The following is a 15901-nucleotide window of genomic DNA, read 5'->3' as shown; positions in this document are numbered from 1 at the left end:
TTGAAAGGAGTTTTTGTCCAACCGACACCTGAAATTAATATTTTAGAAACGGTTTCTGTTTACACAGGATACACTGACAATGTTTAACTGCTCAAGTGCTTTTTTCAGTCCTAAATGCTTATAATGCTTGTTTGAATGCCATTTTACATAACATTTATTGCATAAAATGTTCTTGAAAATAAAATACTGTTGAAATTAAACATTAGAACTGTGACTCAACAAATGTCAGTGATTCAGCATGTACATATATTTATTAGATTATAAACCTTACTATTTCGTTGCAGTGCAGTGATTGTACTATTCTGTGCTTCTGAATGGCTGTATTTCAATTTCTGTCGTGTTTTGTCTGGTGCAAACAACCAAATTGCCTATCACTGCAAATCTCGATAAGTAGCGCATTGTTAGGACACAGGGTCACAACGTAACCTGCTCATCTAATGTTTGCGTTCATAATAATTTATATTATTTGCTAATTAATAACCACCTCATGTGGAACTCTATCTATATGTCTCATTTCTGAGGCTACTACAGTCCACTGGACAGTGCAAATTCGGTCACTGACGCACACATTGGGAGCATACCTGACTAAATGAATGAAATACCCAGTTTTCCACCAAGGCAACCTGGGGAGCTGAAATAAAATTGGCTAAACTGGCATGGCGTCGGTTAAAATTACCAAAACAAAGACAGCGTTGCAGCACGGGAAACACATTTTCAAAGCAGAATATCTGACTTCAGCATTGTTTTTCTGATAAACAAGAATGTTGATTTAGCATGTTTCTTAAATATCTACATAATATGATATTTTTATGCTTTAGAAGAGTCAAAAACTTTCTTACAGCACCTTTCAGAAGCTTATTAGCTAACACTGCAAATACAATGTGAATATTTTTAAAAGCAGCGTAAAATTTTAAATACTAAATAGTTGTTCAGAGTATTTTGAAGTTCTCATGATATCAATATTGTGCATGTAAATTATCACAATATATTGAATTATTGAATATAGGCATGTGTCTAGCACACACATTATCAATTAAGTATACAAGCAAGCACTTGTGCTGCTACGACGGTGATATTGGCTCTGTCCACTTTGAGCTTTATATGTGTTTATTAGAAACTTGCGGATGACATCATGGACATTCATGGTTCCATAGTTTTATCCAGACTAGGGTGTAAAAAGAGCATTTCTTCTGTCTTTTGTATTTCTGTATTTTCTCCTCACACAGTCTCTTCTGTTTCTCTGTCATCATTTCATCTGTCAGATTCTTTCTTCTTCTCTCACAGTGTCTTTTCATCTTTTTTTGTCTCTTCTCATCTTCACTATTTATTGTCACCCCATCTCAAGCCCCTTCACGTCCTCTAATATTAAACTCTGTGGCTTCTTATGTTCTCATTTTGTCTCATTGCATCTCTTCCACACCGTGTGCTTTACTTATCCACTCCACTTGCATCTGTTACACACACACACACACACACACACATTCACGCACAAGCAAACACTATCCTTCCATAAAAATTCCATTGGCTTTAAAAGCCTATTCATTCAGCTTCGAGAATCTGGCTGGCTTTGACCCAAGGGCTGAAAGCTGGTGGAAGCCTGTGTAAGTAAGTGTTGCCTGCGAAATACACTCCGAGCGGGAGCCAAGCCAAACAGGAAGTGGCAGCGCTAACCTAATTCCTGAAGAGGAAGCGATTGGCCGCTCCACGTCAATGGCTGTAATTTCATTGGCCGGCTGCATGTGAAAAATAGATGTGTTTGCACAATAGCGACAGCACAGAAAAGCCAAAGCTACATCAGTATCCCCTCAACAGAGCTTTTCACGGGAGAATGTTTCCATCTGATTGTGCGACTTTGCATTTTATAGACAGCATCAAAGTAAAGGCTGGGATCTGGTAGGGATTGCCCTCAGACAGATGCTTTTCTTTTATCTCGCTCTGGCTCTGCTACAGGAAAATGTCCAAGATTTGATAAAGTTAAGCCTTCTCAACAGCGTCTGTCTATTTTTACTGAAAAACCTCTTCTCTCAGATTGTGAATATATAGAAAACTGCTTTGTGCATTGGCCAAAAATGAAATGCATAAGTATTTTACCATTCTATTCTTAAATAGGCTACAGTCATATCATATAAACACAGACATGCTTTCTAAAAACTTGGGAATATTACTAGTGTACAGTAGAATGTGTTTCTAAATATTAATATATGTAATGCTAATAATATAGTTTATAGGATTAATCACCGTTTTTAGATGTATAAAACAGAAATAAAAAAGAGCATTGCTAACAAAAATATTTGCACATAGTGAAAAATTGGTCAAATGTAATTGCTAAATTATACAAGTTGATTTTTATGAATCATGATTTGGGAAATAGACAAGCTTTTTTTATTACTGAAAATATGGCTGTGCGATTAATTGAAATAGAAAAGCAATCGCGACTTGAGATTTTACGATAAGCTACTTCCCCCACCCAGAGCAAATGCTTGACTGCCTCCTGTGTGTGACGGTCTTCCTAGACAATTGAGTGAGCACGCTTCCGTTCTGCCCAATCAGAATTGCGCAACCAAACTATGTGAAACATCCACAATAAAAAATCAAACAAACAGGAAAGTGAACAAGTGCAAGCTTCGAAGAAAGCTGTCGAAGAAATGTTGCCACAGCATGAGGAAATACAACAATCAGCACCTAAAAAGCACCACAGGCAGCAATATGAGGAGCGTCTTGCTAAAAAGTAAACTGAAAGTATTGCCAGTGACACTCAATCTAGTAGCATGCAAATGACAATTCCACAGTTGTTTGCTAATATAAGTTAATATCGGATCAGTTCACATTCACTACATTTTAGTAATAAGAAGCTATAATACAGATTATTGTGCTAAAGCTACAAATCAAATTTGCAATATCTGTCAAAAAACTCACAATATTTTCCCCAAATCGCACAGCCCTAACTGAAAATAAATGTATCATATACTTTTTACTCTATATTGATCTAAGAGTCAATCACATAGCAGAAATGTGCAACAAGGGAAATCTAAAAGTGTGTTGATATTAGAGATATCAGAGATGCACCGAATTTCCTGCGGCCAAATATCATCACCCACTGAAAATATGTTATGCCATTTGGACCCTCTAATTTGTGGCTTCAGTCGTTGTTGGGGTACTCTTAAATCTGGAAGCATTACAACTGATATCGGAATATATATAGTTATCGTTCAATATGGAAAACAATTATTTAAGATTGCGTTTTTGTCATATCGCCCAGCCCTAGTAGCCAAAAACACATCTTTTACCCACATCACATAAATGGTAACTATGCAACAAACAAAGCATAATCAGATGTTTGACAATACTTTTATTTATTAATAAACTGCTTTAAACTGTTTCTTTTCAGTGGGATAAAGTAAAAAAAAAAAACACTGTTAAATTTAAGACATCCACTATTTCTCTTACTTTTATGCTATATCAGAGCCATGTGCACCCACTGACAAGTAAATCTGCTTCTCTCTATCTCGCATTCAAGTTCAGGTTGCTTTATTGGCATGACATTTTGTACAGTATTGCTGAAGCATTCAAGATGTATAAAGTATGTAATATATTGACATCATCAAATTAATAAAATATTCTGGAAATGAGAAATAAGTGGCTGAAAAGACAAAATAAATCTCAAATAACTATCATAATTACAAAAACAAAAAGTGTAGATTTTTTGAATAAAGCAAATGAGAAGCTCTGAAATAAAATAAAATGAGCTCTAGAAAAAAATGACAACACAAGAAATTGTGTTTGTATAAAACTAAAATATATTTCATGAAACACTGCAATTTGATTTTGAGTGTTTATGTGCAGTGTGTATTTTTGGGAGAGAAATTACTTCAATCTACTTATGTAATATGAGTTTAACCAACACTGTTCTTAAGTTTTTGGAGGGACAACATAATTGTTTTATGTTCAAACCCCTTAAATTTGTAAAAACATTTAAGTAAACTTAATCAAATTGTGTTGGGACAACATGAAGGAATTGTGTGGAACCAAGCATTTTTTTTTTTTTTTCGTATTAACATTTATTTTCATTTATACATGTGAGATTTTAAAGACATTGTGCAAAATGAAAAGTCTGACCTTATTTTATTGACCCCAAGACACTCACCCTAAGATTTCACAATCTTACATGACATGGATATTCTATATAGTTTGTCAACATAAGTTCAGGTTTAGACAAATATAGAATTTTAAAAATGCTAATAAATATGGTTCAAAAAGCATCCCACTTCTGAGACCTTGACAGTTAAGGGGTTCAATTTTGATAACCTGTTATTTCCATTGTATGGCCATAAATGTTGTCTTTTGTGTTCAGCAGACAGGTTTGAAACAAGATGAGGATGAATAAATGATGACATTGTTTAATTTTGGAGTGAACTATCCTTGTAGCCAGCTTTTTTCTGTCGTTCTTTCTCTCCAAGGCTTTTTTCATCATTGAAGTCACGTGACTAATGTTTTGAACTACATTTGAACTCCATTTCATCAAATCCCATCTTTGTGTCCCAAAATAGCCATCAGGTTTATAGGGTTACGAAGTCATGACAAGAGTTAGACTGATGAATGAACTGTACAGATTATTAATGATACTTGCATAATGTTGTTATTTCTTTGTGTTTGTGACTGAAATCAGGAGATATCTGTGCCAAAAGCTCTTGAACAAATGTGGAGTTGCATATTTTTAGCTTTATCTTCTTATCTAAATTTTATTACTTTACCTCCCTCGCAAAGCAAAAAGACACGTAATCTGACCTTCAAAATTAATGAACATCATCCCATGAATTATTCCACTTCCATTTATTTTACAAGAAGTGTTTTAAATTCCTATCATCCTCCCTTTTCTTCATCTCGTCGCATTTTGGCTGGTTTTCTGAAGCAGACTTCATATTTGTCAAATCAAGAATGCATTCAATTGATGTTTTTTTAGTACTCTGCCTCCAATTGTGCACATTTTTACAATAACTAAAGAACACATCCACATTATTCGCTGTACATCATGTAGACATGCAATTTATAGAGACCCTATTGATTCTGAATCTTTCCTATAAAAGCAGCCTCAGAATGTTTGCTTTAGCCGCGAATGACGCAGTTTGCCCTTGAGAGGCACAGACTGGCTCAGACCTATTTGAACAGCCACTTGTTGCTATGCTCGAGCAGATAGAAAAGAGAAAATGTGTGCGTGTGTGTCCATGTGGGGACAAAAGTCCACCATTCCTGTATCTTAATTTCTGAAAGCCAGGCTTATTAGAGAGGATTCGCACAGTGGATGGTGAAAATTGCAGCTAATTGGTGTCTGTTTCTCTTTCCAGCGTCTGATTCTGAGCAAGATGCTGCAGTGAAGTTGGAACAGGAGCGAGCTGAGATACTCGCCAAATATGATAAGGTGAGAGAAGACAGCTGATGTTCATTTATGAGCAAACACCCTTCCAAAACACTTGGATGTAATACCTTTTCCCATCCAATCAGATTTGTCATATTTCACAAGCCGCAAATGTCACAATTAATTGTTCTTGTTTTCATCTCAATTATTCTCTATTCTAATCAGAGCAGGGTAAAAATCTGGTGTCAAATCTGCTGCTAAATCAATATGTTTAAAACAGGACCAGTGCCTAAACCAGGGGTTCTCAAAGTCTCGATTCAAAGATACAATAGTAATGATTTTGTGGTAATAAATATGAAGTTAGCTTTGGCTTTGTCATCTTTCTAAGAGTATTGTGCCTTGGCGTTTAAAAGGTCTCGTTATTTTCCGCCATAAAGTCTCTCATGTGTGTCCGGTTTGTAAATTGATAGGCTAAATTGAGTGTAATCTGAGCTCTCATTAGGGGGCTGTAATTCCGTAACGTGTGTGTTAATTGGATTGTGATAAGCTCTCCTACACTGGGATTGTACTCTTGACTCAGAGAGCACAACTTGCATGCTGTAGTACATCTTGATTGTTATTTTAATCTAACTCATTTTTTTTTAACTAAGATTTTTTTCTTATATTTGTTTTCTAGACTAACTTGGGTGTTGTTTAGTATTTATTTTATTATTTATTTTTTATATTTATTATGTTTTTTGTTGTGCCAAAAGCTAGTCTTTTGTTTTCTGTTTCGAAAACTAATTTGGCTGTTTGTTTTTAAGGGTTTTGTTTGTTTATTTGTTTGTTGAATGTTTAGTTTTGTTTTGACTTTTTTGTTTTCTGTTTTTCTTTTTTGTCTAAAGACTTACTTGACTGTAGTGGTTTATGCTGGTTTGTTTTGAAAAATAATTTGGCAGGCTTTTTAGAAAGTTTTGTTTGTTTATATGTTTGTTTAATGTTTAGTTGTGTTTTTAATTTTTTTTCTCTGTTTCTCTTTTTTCCTTTGAAAACTTACTTGACTTTTGTTTTGTGTTCGTTTGTTTTGAAAAGTTTGTTTGTTTGTTTGTTCTGAAGATTCGAGATATATTTCATTTGTTCTTTTGGTAACACTTTATTTTGATGGTCCATTTGAGTATTAGTAGACTGTCTGCACAATATCTGCTGAAACTGCTCCTTCAACAGACATTTAATTGACTATAAGAAACTTTGCAAGTGAATAATTTGATGCAAATGTCAACCTTGCCATGAAAAAAGTTTTCACCATATACCAAAACCTTTTTTTGTGAGTGCAAGTGTTTTACAGTACTTTAGAAATACTTAAAAATATATCTGTCAGTGTTTTTAAACTATTATATTTGATTTACCAAAATCACACTAGTGACAATTTCACATCTGTCACATCCATAACGGAGAGGTGTCACATCCATAACGACACTTTTTTTTTCCTCATAAATGAAAAAAATACTAAAGTCAATCATTTTTGTTCTATAGAGAGCCATGTTTTATCCTTTGATTTATCATTATTTCTTTTGAGTTGTGCAGTTTAATTCACAGAATTTCTGCAAAGTAGGTTGTATACTGTAAACTCGCTGACTTTTTTGTCACATTCATCACTCATTTTTATTTTTTCTCATTTAAAGTGCAACACATGCTTACAAAAACATATTTACAGATTAATATTTTTAAAATCAAACTATGCTTTTGTGTCAGTTTTCGTGAAGATTGCACATGTAACTTAGTAGGATACCTAACTATACATAAGATGTTATTGGCTGAAAGACTTCTAAGTGACATCTATTGAGTCAGATTTTTTTCCAGATTTCTTTAATTCATTCATTCATTCATTCATTCATTCATTCATTCAGTCAGTCAGTCATTCGTTCAGATTATCCAGGTAGCAAAAAATATCTTTTAATGATTTGCTATGGCATTCAACAAGCTTTTTAATGCTTTTTTATGTGCTGACACAACAGTTATTATTTTATGTGCTGACACAACAGTTACACTACAATAACTTTGAGCTAATGTGTATAAATAAACCCTCTTTAAAGCACGCATCCATAAAAACAGCACATCTACAACCCATGCCACTGCCGTCTCAGGTTTTTCATCCAGTTACCACAGAAGGAAGTGAAAGAAGGGAAGTGTGAATGTGCCCAAGTACTGATGCCATTTAATGCTCCCTCATTGTTTAAATGTCAGATGTTACTCAAATATCATAAAACACAAATTCAAACATGCTATTGCGTGCAATATTGTTCTTGCAAATTCAATAGTGGGGGAATAAATGGCTGAGGAGAGTCATGAGAGAAAGCAGAGGAGGAGAGAAGTGTCCTTGGTGTTTGTCACAAGCCGTAATATTGTCCACAGCCATGCGTGTCACGGTGACATGCTATCAGATTATCATATCCCACAGTAGATTTATGCCCGTGACACACGAGAAGCAGAGACACTGATAAATGACTGCGTGTGCCCTTGGTTTGGCTTTACTCATATTTTGTGTCTGAGTTTCAATTTTCTTTATACTTTTTTTAAATCACTCCTGTCAATACATTTTTCTTTTTCTCATTCTCCAGGCTTCTCAATTCTATTAACTCTGGAGCTGCCAGAATCTGTTAACTTCTAGAATGGCCATAGCTGTTTCTCTGACCATTCATATTAGACTAGGGCTGCACAATTTATCATGAAGTTATTGTGATTGCAATAATAGTATATGCAATATACACATCGCAAACAAACATGTGTGATAAATTACACTTATTTTATGCATTGGTTGTAAAGTTTTATCAGATAGGCCCTTACTTTCTTTATCCCCTCCTTCCCAGTAGTTGCTGTTCTGTTATTGGCTGGAGCTGAAAATAAATACTAACATTGAGGTTTTCACTCATTCACACACTAAAAATATAATGACAGAAATTCAAGACAACATTTTATTATGGTGCTTTAACTTATTTTAATATTTAATCAGACATAAACTAAAGTTGATACGTTATACAAAGTTTAACTTGGTGTTTTTACTCTGTTTGATTGATGAGATGAGTACATTGTGATGACTAGAAAAGTTAATTCATACAAAAAAAATATTTAATTTATACTAAATAATGTAAGGCAGCAAAAATTGTTTATGGTGTACAGTAGGTAGTTTTTTAGGGTGCACTCACACAGGGCTATCCGAACAGTGCCTCAGCGTGTTTGACCCCCATTTCTTAGTTCGTTTGACAAGTGTGAGTGCTCCAAACTGCGCCTGGGCATGGAAGTTTGCCATAGAGCGGTTAGTTTAAGCTTTGGCGTGTTACGCTTGTAGTGTGAGTGCAAAGCGTGCCTGAGTGGGAAACTAAAGGCACAACGTCACATTTAAGGGACTGTTTTATATGATTTTATTAATTATATTTTCTTTTCAATGAACGCAAACTGTCGTAGTTCATTAAATATGCACATCCCTCACTGCACGACAGCTGCCACCTTCAGAAAATCACCTAATATGTGCTGCACAATGACTTACATGAACGTAAATGAGCGTCAAATGTGGCTGATCTGTTTATCAAAATATTTGACTGCTTGTCACTGCATATCAAACAATTAAAATAATAGAACTCTAGCTATGTCCATTGTGCTTCTCGTCCTGTTAAACTGAACAGTCACATCATCGAGGACGTAAGCATGCTCAGGTTCAGAAGGTAAAATGCAGTGTGAGTGCAGGCCATTGAGGGAGAGTGGAAGGGGGGCAATTGCACTTTGGCATGGTTCAAAGCAACTGTACCTAGTGTGAGTACGCCCTTATAATATAAAACTCTGAAGTCTGAACTTACAAGGGGAGGATGCTGGACTGAACTGTGTATAGACTACTTAATATTGAGGAAAAAGCCCCAATCTTTCTAGTGACAGTTTTCATTTTTTAAACTTTAAAATATTATAAAAGAGAGACAGCTGGAGAGCCACACATTTTTGGTCAATGAGTCACATGTGGCTCCATAGGTTCCCTACCCCTGCATTATAGGCTTAAATTATAGAGAGAAATAACAGATAAAGCGAGACTGCAGTCAGATTATGAAGCAGATCAATGCTGATTTTTCTTTCCATGTATCAGTGCAGAAATGAACAAAACAATAGGCCTAATACAAAATATTAGAAAATATAGAAAAATGATCAAATGGTAACTTCAGTCAATTTTCATAATGGATCAACAGCACTATTATACGACTGTAATACACTGAGATATAGCCTGGTTTGTTACTTCATTTAGCTTTTTTACTACAATCCATCTGCTCCAGAGTTCATGTCAATCAAGCTGAGACCACCTCATTCAGGCGATCTTGGCCGATTGATTTGGCGAGGATCCAAGTGTGATTGTGAGATTTACAAATGTCAAACGAGACAGGTTTCGAAAGAAACGTCTTGGTGTGAAAGCACCTCAAGACTATTTGCACTCAATTGACAAACAGTCTCAGCCAAATTAAACTTTAGTGACAAGGCAGAATCTACTGTCCCGATCATCCTCGCATACTGGCATCGGGCCATTGAGCCGTCCTTATCGTCAAGCCCTGTTAATATATAAAACTAAATATTTATAGTGAATCCTATAATACCAGAGTGGAAAATGTTTTACAAAACTAACTTTAAATGTTTTCTCCACTCTAATCAGCTCTGAATAAAGTTAACTTTAGAAAAACTGTTAGTAAACAATGACACAAAAAACACTAAAGGTTTTTTTAATATTTTAAAGGTTGTAAAGGTTTTTTTTTCCAACCTGAGGCACCTTCTCTCTTTATTTCTGCTGTTTGTATAGTTTATTTTGTGGTGTACTGAAGCTGTCCACGTTCAGCCCACCCCTCATTACCTGCCTTAAATATGTATGAACAACAAATTCACAGATCACTGGAGCCAAACACTTTTGAGCCTTCAGCGACTACACACACACACACACACACACACACACACACACACACACACACACACACACTTAAACGATCCCTCAACTGATGTTATTTGTGTTTTCAGGGTAAAGAAAAAGCGGAGGTGGAGCCGTGGGAGGAGACCAATTTTGAACTGTATAAAGCAGTGGACCGTTTTGGATTCCTACAGTAAGAAACTTACATTTTTTATTTATTTATTTTATTTTACACTTCAGGCCCAGGTGTAGGGAAGAACTCAGAGTCTTATCTTGGTGTTCGTCTGCTCCGTTGCCCTCTCCTGTTTTCTGGTCCTCTTGGCAGGGAGGTTTGTGGTTTACCGAGGCCCCTTAAACAGCAGTGCAAAATGTGATATTTATAGGGTGCCACATGTGTCTGGCAGAACAGGGCTCTGTAATTGTAGGGGAAGATAGACGACAAGCAGGAGAGAGAAAATACTAAAAAAGATGGAGCAATGAGTTACAAACTGGAAATGTACTACAAAGTGTAAGCAAATCAGAGACAGAGCTGATTTAGCAGCACAGACATGTTTTGCTTTGCACTTGGAAGGTGTGTGTGTGTGTGTGTGTGTGTGTGTGTGTGTGTGTGTGTGTGTGTGTGTGTGTGTGTGTGTGTGTGTGTGTGTGTGTGTGTGTGTGTGTGTGTGTGTGTGTGTGTGTGTGAGAGAGAGAGAGAGAGAGAGAGAGAGAGAGAGAGAGAGAGAGAGAGAGTGAGTTTGGCTTTTTAATCTTTAATTTATTTTGTTCTTTTTTGTTTCCTTTGTCAGTCAAGCTCTTTTTTATTTTTTTATTTTTCATTCAGTTTAGTTTGCTTTAGCTTTTGTTTTGTTGAATTTTTTTATTCTGTTTAGTTTTTTGTTTGTTATGTGTTATTTTGTTTTTTTGTTTCGTTTGGTTCTTTTTTTTGTCCTATGTTTTGTGTTTTATGTTTTTTTTATATGTTTTATTATGTTTTGTTTTGATAGCAAATTTTTCCTTAGTCTTTTGACAAAATTGTCATTTAGTTTGCAATATTTTAGTCCTCTGAATCATTATTTGGTCTAGTTTTAGTTGACTAAAAGTCAGAATTTTTGTCTACGTTGAATCAATTAAGACTTGACATATTAGCTATAAGAATATTAGGTATCAGTAGAACAATCAATCTACTCTGTCTAAAACTACATTCTTTTAGACACATTAGTTATCAACGGTGGACAGAGTACTGCATGATTGATGGGACTTACAGCGGGGAAAATAAGTATTGAACATGTCACGTTTTTCTTGGGAATAATATTTCTAAAGGAGCTGTTAACATGGAATTGAACCAGATTTTGGTTAAGACACAAACAACACAAGTGAAAATACAACAAAACAAAAAAAAATTTAAAATTAGTTGTGTAACAACAATTAAATGGCACATGGAAAAAGTACTGAAATACTGAAGCATATTTTATACTTTCTATAAAATGCTTTTTTTTTTAGGTGATGGCAGCTTAAAGATGCCTGTTATATGGATAGTGAAGTTACATCTATGGCTCAGATGTGATTTCTTTCTCCAGTTCAACAGAGTTTAAAAATCTCGGTGGTTCTGTGTGTTTCGTCTGTCAAATATGATCTTTATTTTAGTTTATTCTGCTGGATTCAAGTCAGGTGATTGGCTGGGCCATTCTATAGCTTGATTTTCTTTCTCTGAAACCATTTGAGTTTCCTTGGCTTGTGTTGTTTTTTTAGATCTTTGTCTTGCTGAAATGTTTACTGTGGTTGTATCTTCATCTTTCTGCTAATATAGATGTTGAACTGAAACAGCTACATTTACACTGAGGAAGGTCAGTGAGGAAGGCCCTCTGGAAGGTCAGAGGGTTGCTGAAGAACTGCTGAGAGATTTCAGCTGTCTGGGCTTTCACTGCCTTTACACAACTCCCTTTCTTCATGTGTTCAATACTTCCCTGCATCATTTTTTGTTGTTGACATGTTTAATACTCATTTCCCCCGCTGTAACTGCACACAACAAAATCTTTTAACTTCACAATATTTGACTTAAGATTTTTTTGACAAAACAATACCCCCCAAAACAATCTTATCTTATAATGACATTCGTCTTTGAACATATCAACACACACATGAAGACAAAGATTCACTTAAGTAAATGGCTAAATAAACTGAAGATTGAAGTAAACAAAAAAAATCAGCATGTTTTCAGTCATTGTCTCACGGGAAAGTTCTCTGCTCTGCAGCATTTATTAACTGCGACTCATTTCATAACTCCAGGGCCCATTGTCTAACTAAATTAATTTAATTTTAGGGTTGCGTTTTCACACTAGACTACTTGAAGGGCCAGAGAAAAGCACCTAAGGAGCTGGGTTTGACTTCACAGTTGACAAGCCCTATGGCTTAAAACAAACTAAAACTGTGCCAGACACAAGACTGAAAACTATGAATGGACAACCTCTGATCCACTCATCTAATAAATGAACTGCGCAGTGCACTGTATTATAACAAAAATGTATCTTGGGTCCTTTTGATCTTTTTTTGATCCATGTTTTAGTCTTTTTTTTCAACAATGTTGCCTGCGGTTACTTTCAGTATCTAATGACACCCATGTTGTCCAGTCTTTGTCTCGTATTACTCTTGGGAAAAAAGGTTGTCAACAAATATGTCTTTTTTTATGTTTTTTGCTAACAAATTTAACATTTTAGTTTCTTGGATGGTGCTTTGTTTTTCACTTCTTTGTTTAAAAATTTTGTATCTTATTTAGTCAAGTCAAGGCAAGTCAAGTTGGCTTTATTGTCATTTCAACAATATACGGTGCTGTACACAGTCAAACAAAACAATGTTCCTCCAGGAAGAAGGTGCTACATCAAACAACATAAATTGACAACTTAACACAGGACTGTGGACTACTATAAAAATATAGAAGAATGAAATAAAATAAGATAAGATAAACTAAAATAAAAATAAGAGTAAGAGCAATAACAGCATTAAGAGTAAGCAACATTAAGTGCAAATAAGACAGGACAGACAAGAAACAGTAACTCGGACAAGTACAATATGAATGTTTGATATAATAATAATAATAATAATAATAATAATATATATAGTTATATAGTTAAAATATAATAGTTTGACATATAAAATATTGGATCAAATATAAATACTGTACATGTAAACATTTGTCATTAAGGTAGTCATTTTAATATTGATCTATATTTATTTTTATCTTATAAGTGTATGATTGGTTTGCTTTGTTTTTTTTCTTTTTGTTTGCTTTGTGTTACTTTTATTGTTTCATATTTAATAAATATTTATTTTATCATCTGTATTGGATTTATTTTGTCTTTAGTCCCATCTTTGTTCGCGTTTTGTCCCTTTTGATTTGTTTTTATGCTTTTATTGCTTTGTCCTTTGCTTGGGGATTATTTTTTTCTTTTATCTTTTTTGCTTTTAACTTGTTTTGTTTTTGTGTTTTACTTCATTTTTTTGTGTGTTTTTACTGATTTTTAAAAAATAATTGTTATTATAATAATTAAAATTATTATTATTATTATTATACATTTCTTAATATGGTATCCAGTAATATGGTAACCAGCGGGTCAGTTATTACACTGTACACACCTAGTCTCTGACTTATCAGAGGTCTCCACAGTGAAATGAACTGGCAACTATTCCAGCATGTGTTTTACGCAGCTGATGCCCTTACAGCCACAACTTAGTACTGGGAAATCAAGTTTAAATTCTCTGCCCAAGCCCAGACAGATATTTTATATCTTCGAGCTGGGCTGTGATCAAGTATTTGTGTTTTTTTTTTTTACTTAATAAACCCAATTGAGTGGAAAGCTAGGCCATAGTTTGAAATATTTTATGAATATTTTAGCAAAGTTAGCAACGTGTATCATGTTAATCTCCTGAACAGCATCTCCACCACTGACACACATTCACGCCACACTTGCAAGCAGAGCTGAACCAGCACATGCACAGCATGTTTGTAGAGCAGAAACTTGCTACTTTTTACTGTCATTCAATGTGCACTGTCACTTTAAATGAGCCTGTGCAGCAGCAAAAATGTATCCAGCACCGAATTCTAGCTGAAAAAAAAACATGCTCTTCTTGCGCGTGCAATGTGACAGAGGTGATAGCAAAAAATGGGACCTTTCAAAATGATCAGACCCATGAAGCAGGCTTGCCATGGCAGAAAGGACGATAGTCGGCATTCAATATCCTCTTTTCTTACTATCCATTCTAAATAAACAAACAATGTAGCTTACATGCTTCTTCGTTGTTGCATTATTCATTTAGATAAATCTAAACTCATTTCGGTACTTCAGACAACTAAGAATTGTAGCTGAGAACGTCTTTTATAACGGCCCATGTATAAAAGAAAATAGTCAGGTTTAAATCTGGCTCAGGATCATAATTACAGTATGTGTGGGGCCAGCTCTGGCTCGGACACAAGGTGCACAGGCTCGGGTAGGGTCGAGTTTCGTTTTTTGGGCCTGATCTAAGCTTCGGTGGGAAACACCCATACACTCTCACATTCACACACACTCATACTCTACAGCCAATTTAGGTTATCTAATTCACCTATAGTCTTTGGACTGTGGGGGGAACCTGAGCACCCGAAGGAAACCCATGCAAACAACGGGAGAACATGCACACTTTACACAGGAATGCCAACTGACCAAACTAGGACTCAAATCAGCGACCTTCTTGCTGTGAGGCGACAGTGCTAACCACTGAGCAACCATGCCGCTTGTAAACTTAAATTAAACTTAATAATAAACTTAATATAACAAATATGCAGCAGTTTAATAATGCATTTCCACCACAATGTGGCTTTAGAAAGGAAACTCCCTGTGTTGACAGAAAGGATGCTCACTAGGGTTTGGAACACAGCCACGATGTCATGTCACGACTTCCCCAGGTTACCTCATGAATATCCCAGATCAGATCCAAAATGTCCGCCATGGAAACAGTCATTTCCTGTTTGTGTAGCTGACTAAGATCTCACACTTTGAGCAGTTTCATGGGTTCAGGTCACAGAGCTGTCATTTCCAATAGTTATGTTTATTTATCCAGCCATGCACTTCCTGTGGAACAAACTCATTCCTTTTTCAGTAATACACATGCGAGGAACCACAATTTGACGTCAGTAGCTGAAAGCAGAGTTTGATTTATTGGTTATGGTTTTGCTCCCTCTCTGGCCATCAAGTTATATGAAGAGCGAGCAGACTTTGGTAGCTGTTTGAGACGTACTGTAAATAGGAGAAATAAATCTCTGACAGTACAGTGTAGTCGGACTAACTTTTTGTTCTTTTGTTTGCGATTCCTTTGTTTTGTTGTTGTTTTTTTTCTATTTTATATGTTGTCATTTGTAACTTATTTTTTTGCAAGCATTTTTGTGCCTTTAGTTATATGTGATTAGTGCTTAAATTTGTTTTTACCAGGGTTCGAACAGGTACTGGAAATCTTTGAAAATGCTTCAGTTTTAATCTATAAATTTCAAGGTGTGAAAAATGCATTGTTTTTTGGACAAAGTGCTTAAAACTGCTTGAAAATGTAATTGTGTTGCTTACGTAATTATTGATTTAACTAATTATTCAAACCAATCCTATTGCTTTTGCAAATCTATAAAAGCAAAATGC

General features: G+C 35.2%; 1 protein-coding gene across 8 annotated transcripts in view; it reads left to right on the top strand.

Annotated features, from left to right (window-relative positions):
• Positions 1-15901, top strand: part of usp6nl (USP6 N-terminal like) — a 108360-nt gene that overhangs the window by 61573 nt on the left and 30886 nt on the right. For 7 of the 8 annotated variants that reach the window (XM_068219663.2, XM_005164879.6, XM_005164877.6 and 4 more), the window contains 2 exons: positions 5343-5416; positions 10373-10455. In XM_068219663.2, the coding sequence (XP_068075764.2) occupies positions 5343-5416; positions 10373-10455 (157 nt within the window). 8 annotated transcript variants of the gene reach the window in all.

This window comes from Danio rerio, chromosome 4, assembly GCF_049306965.1.
Source record: "Danio rerio strain Tuebingen ecotype United States chromosome 4, GRCz12tu, whole genome shotgun sequence".
Taxonomy (NCBI): domain Eukaryota; kingdom Metazoa; phylum Chordata; class Actinopteri; order Cypriniformes; family Danionidae; genus Danio; species Danio rerio.
Note: the sequence above shows the minus strand (reverse complement) of the source record. Positions and strands in the feature narration are given on the sequence as shown.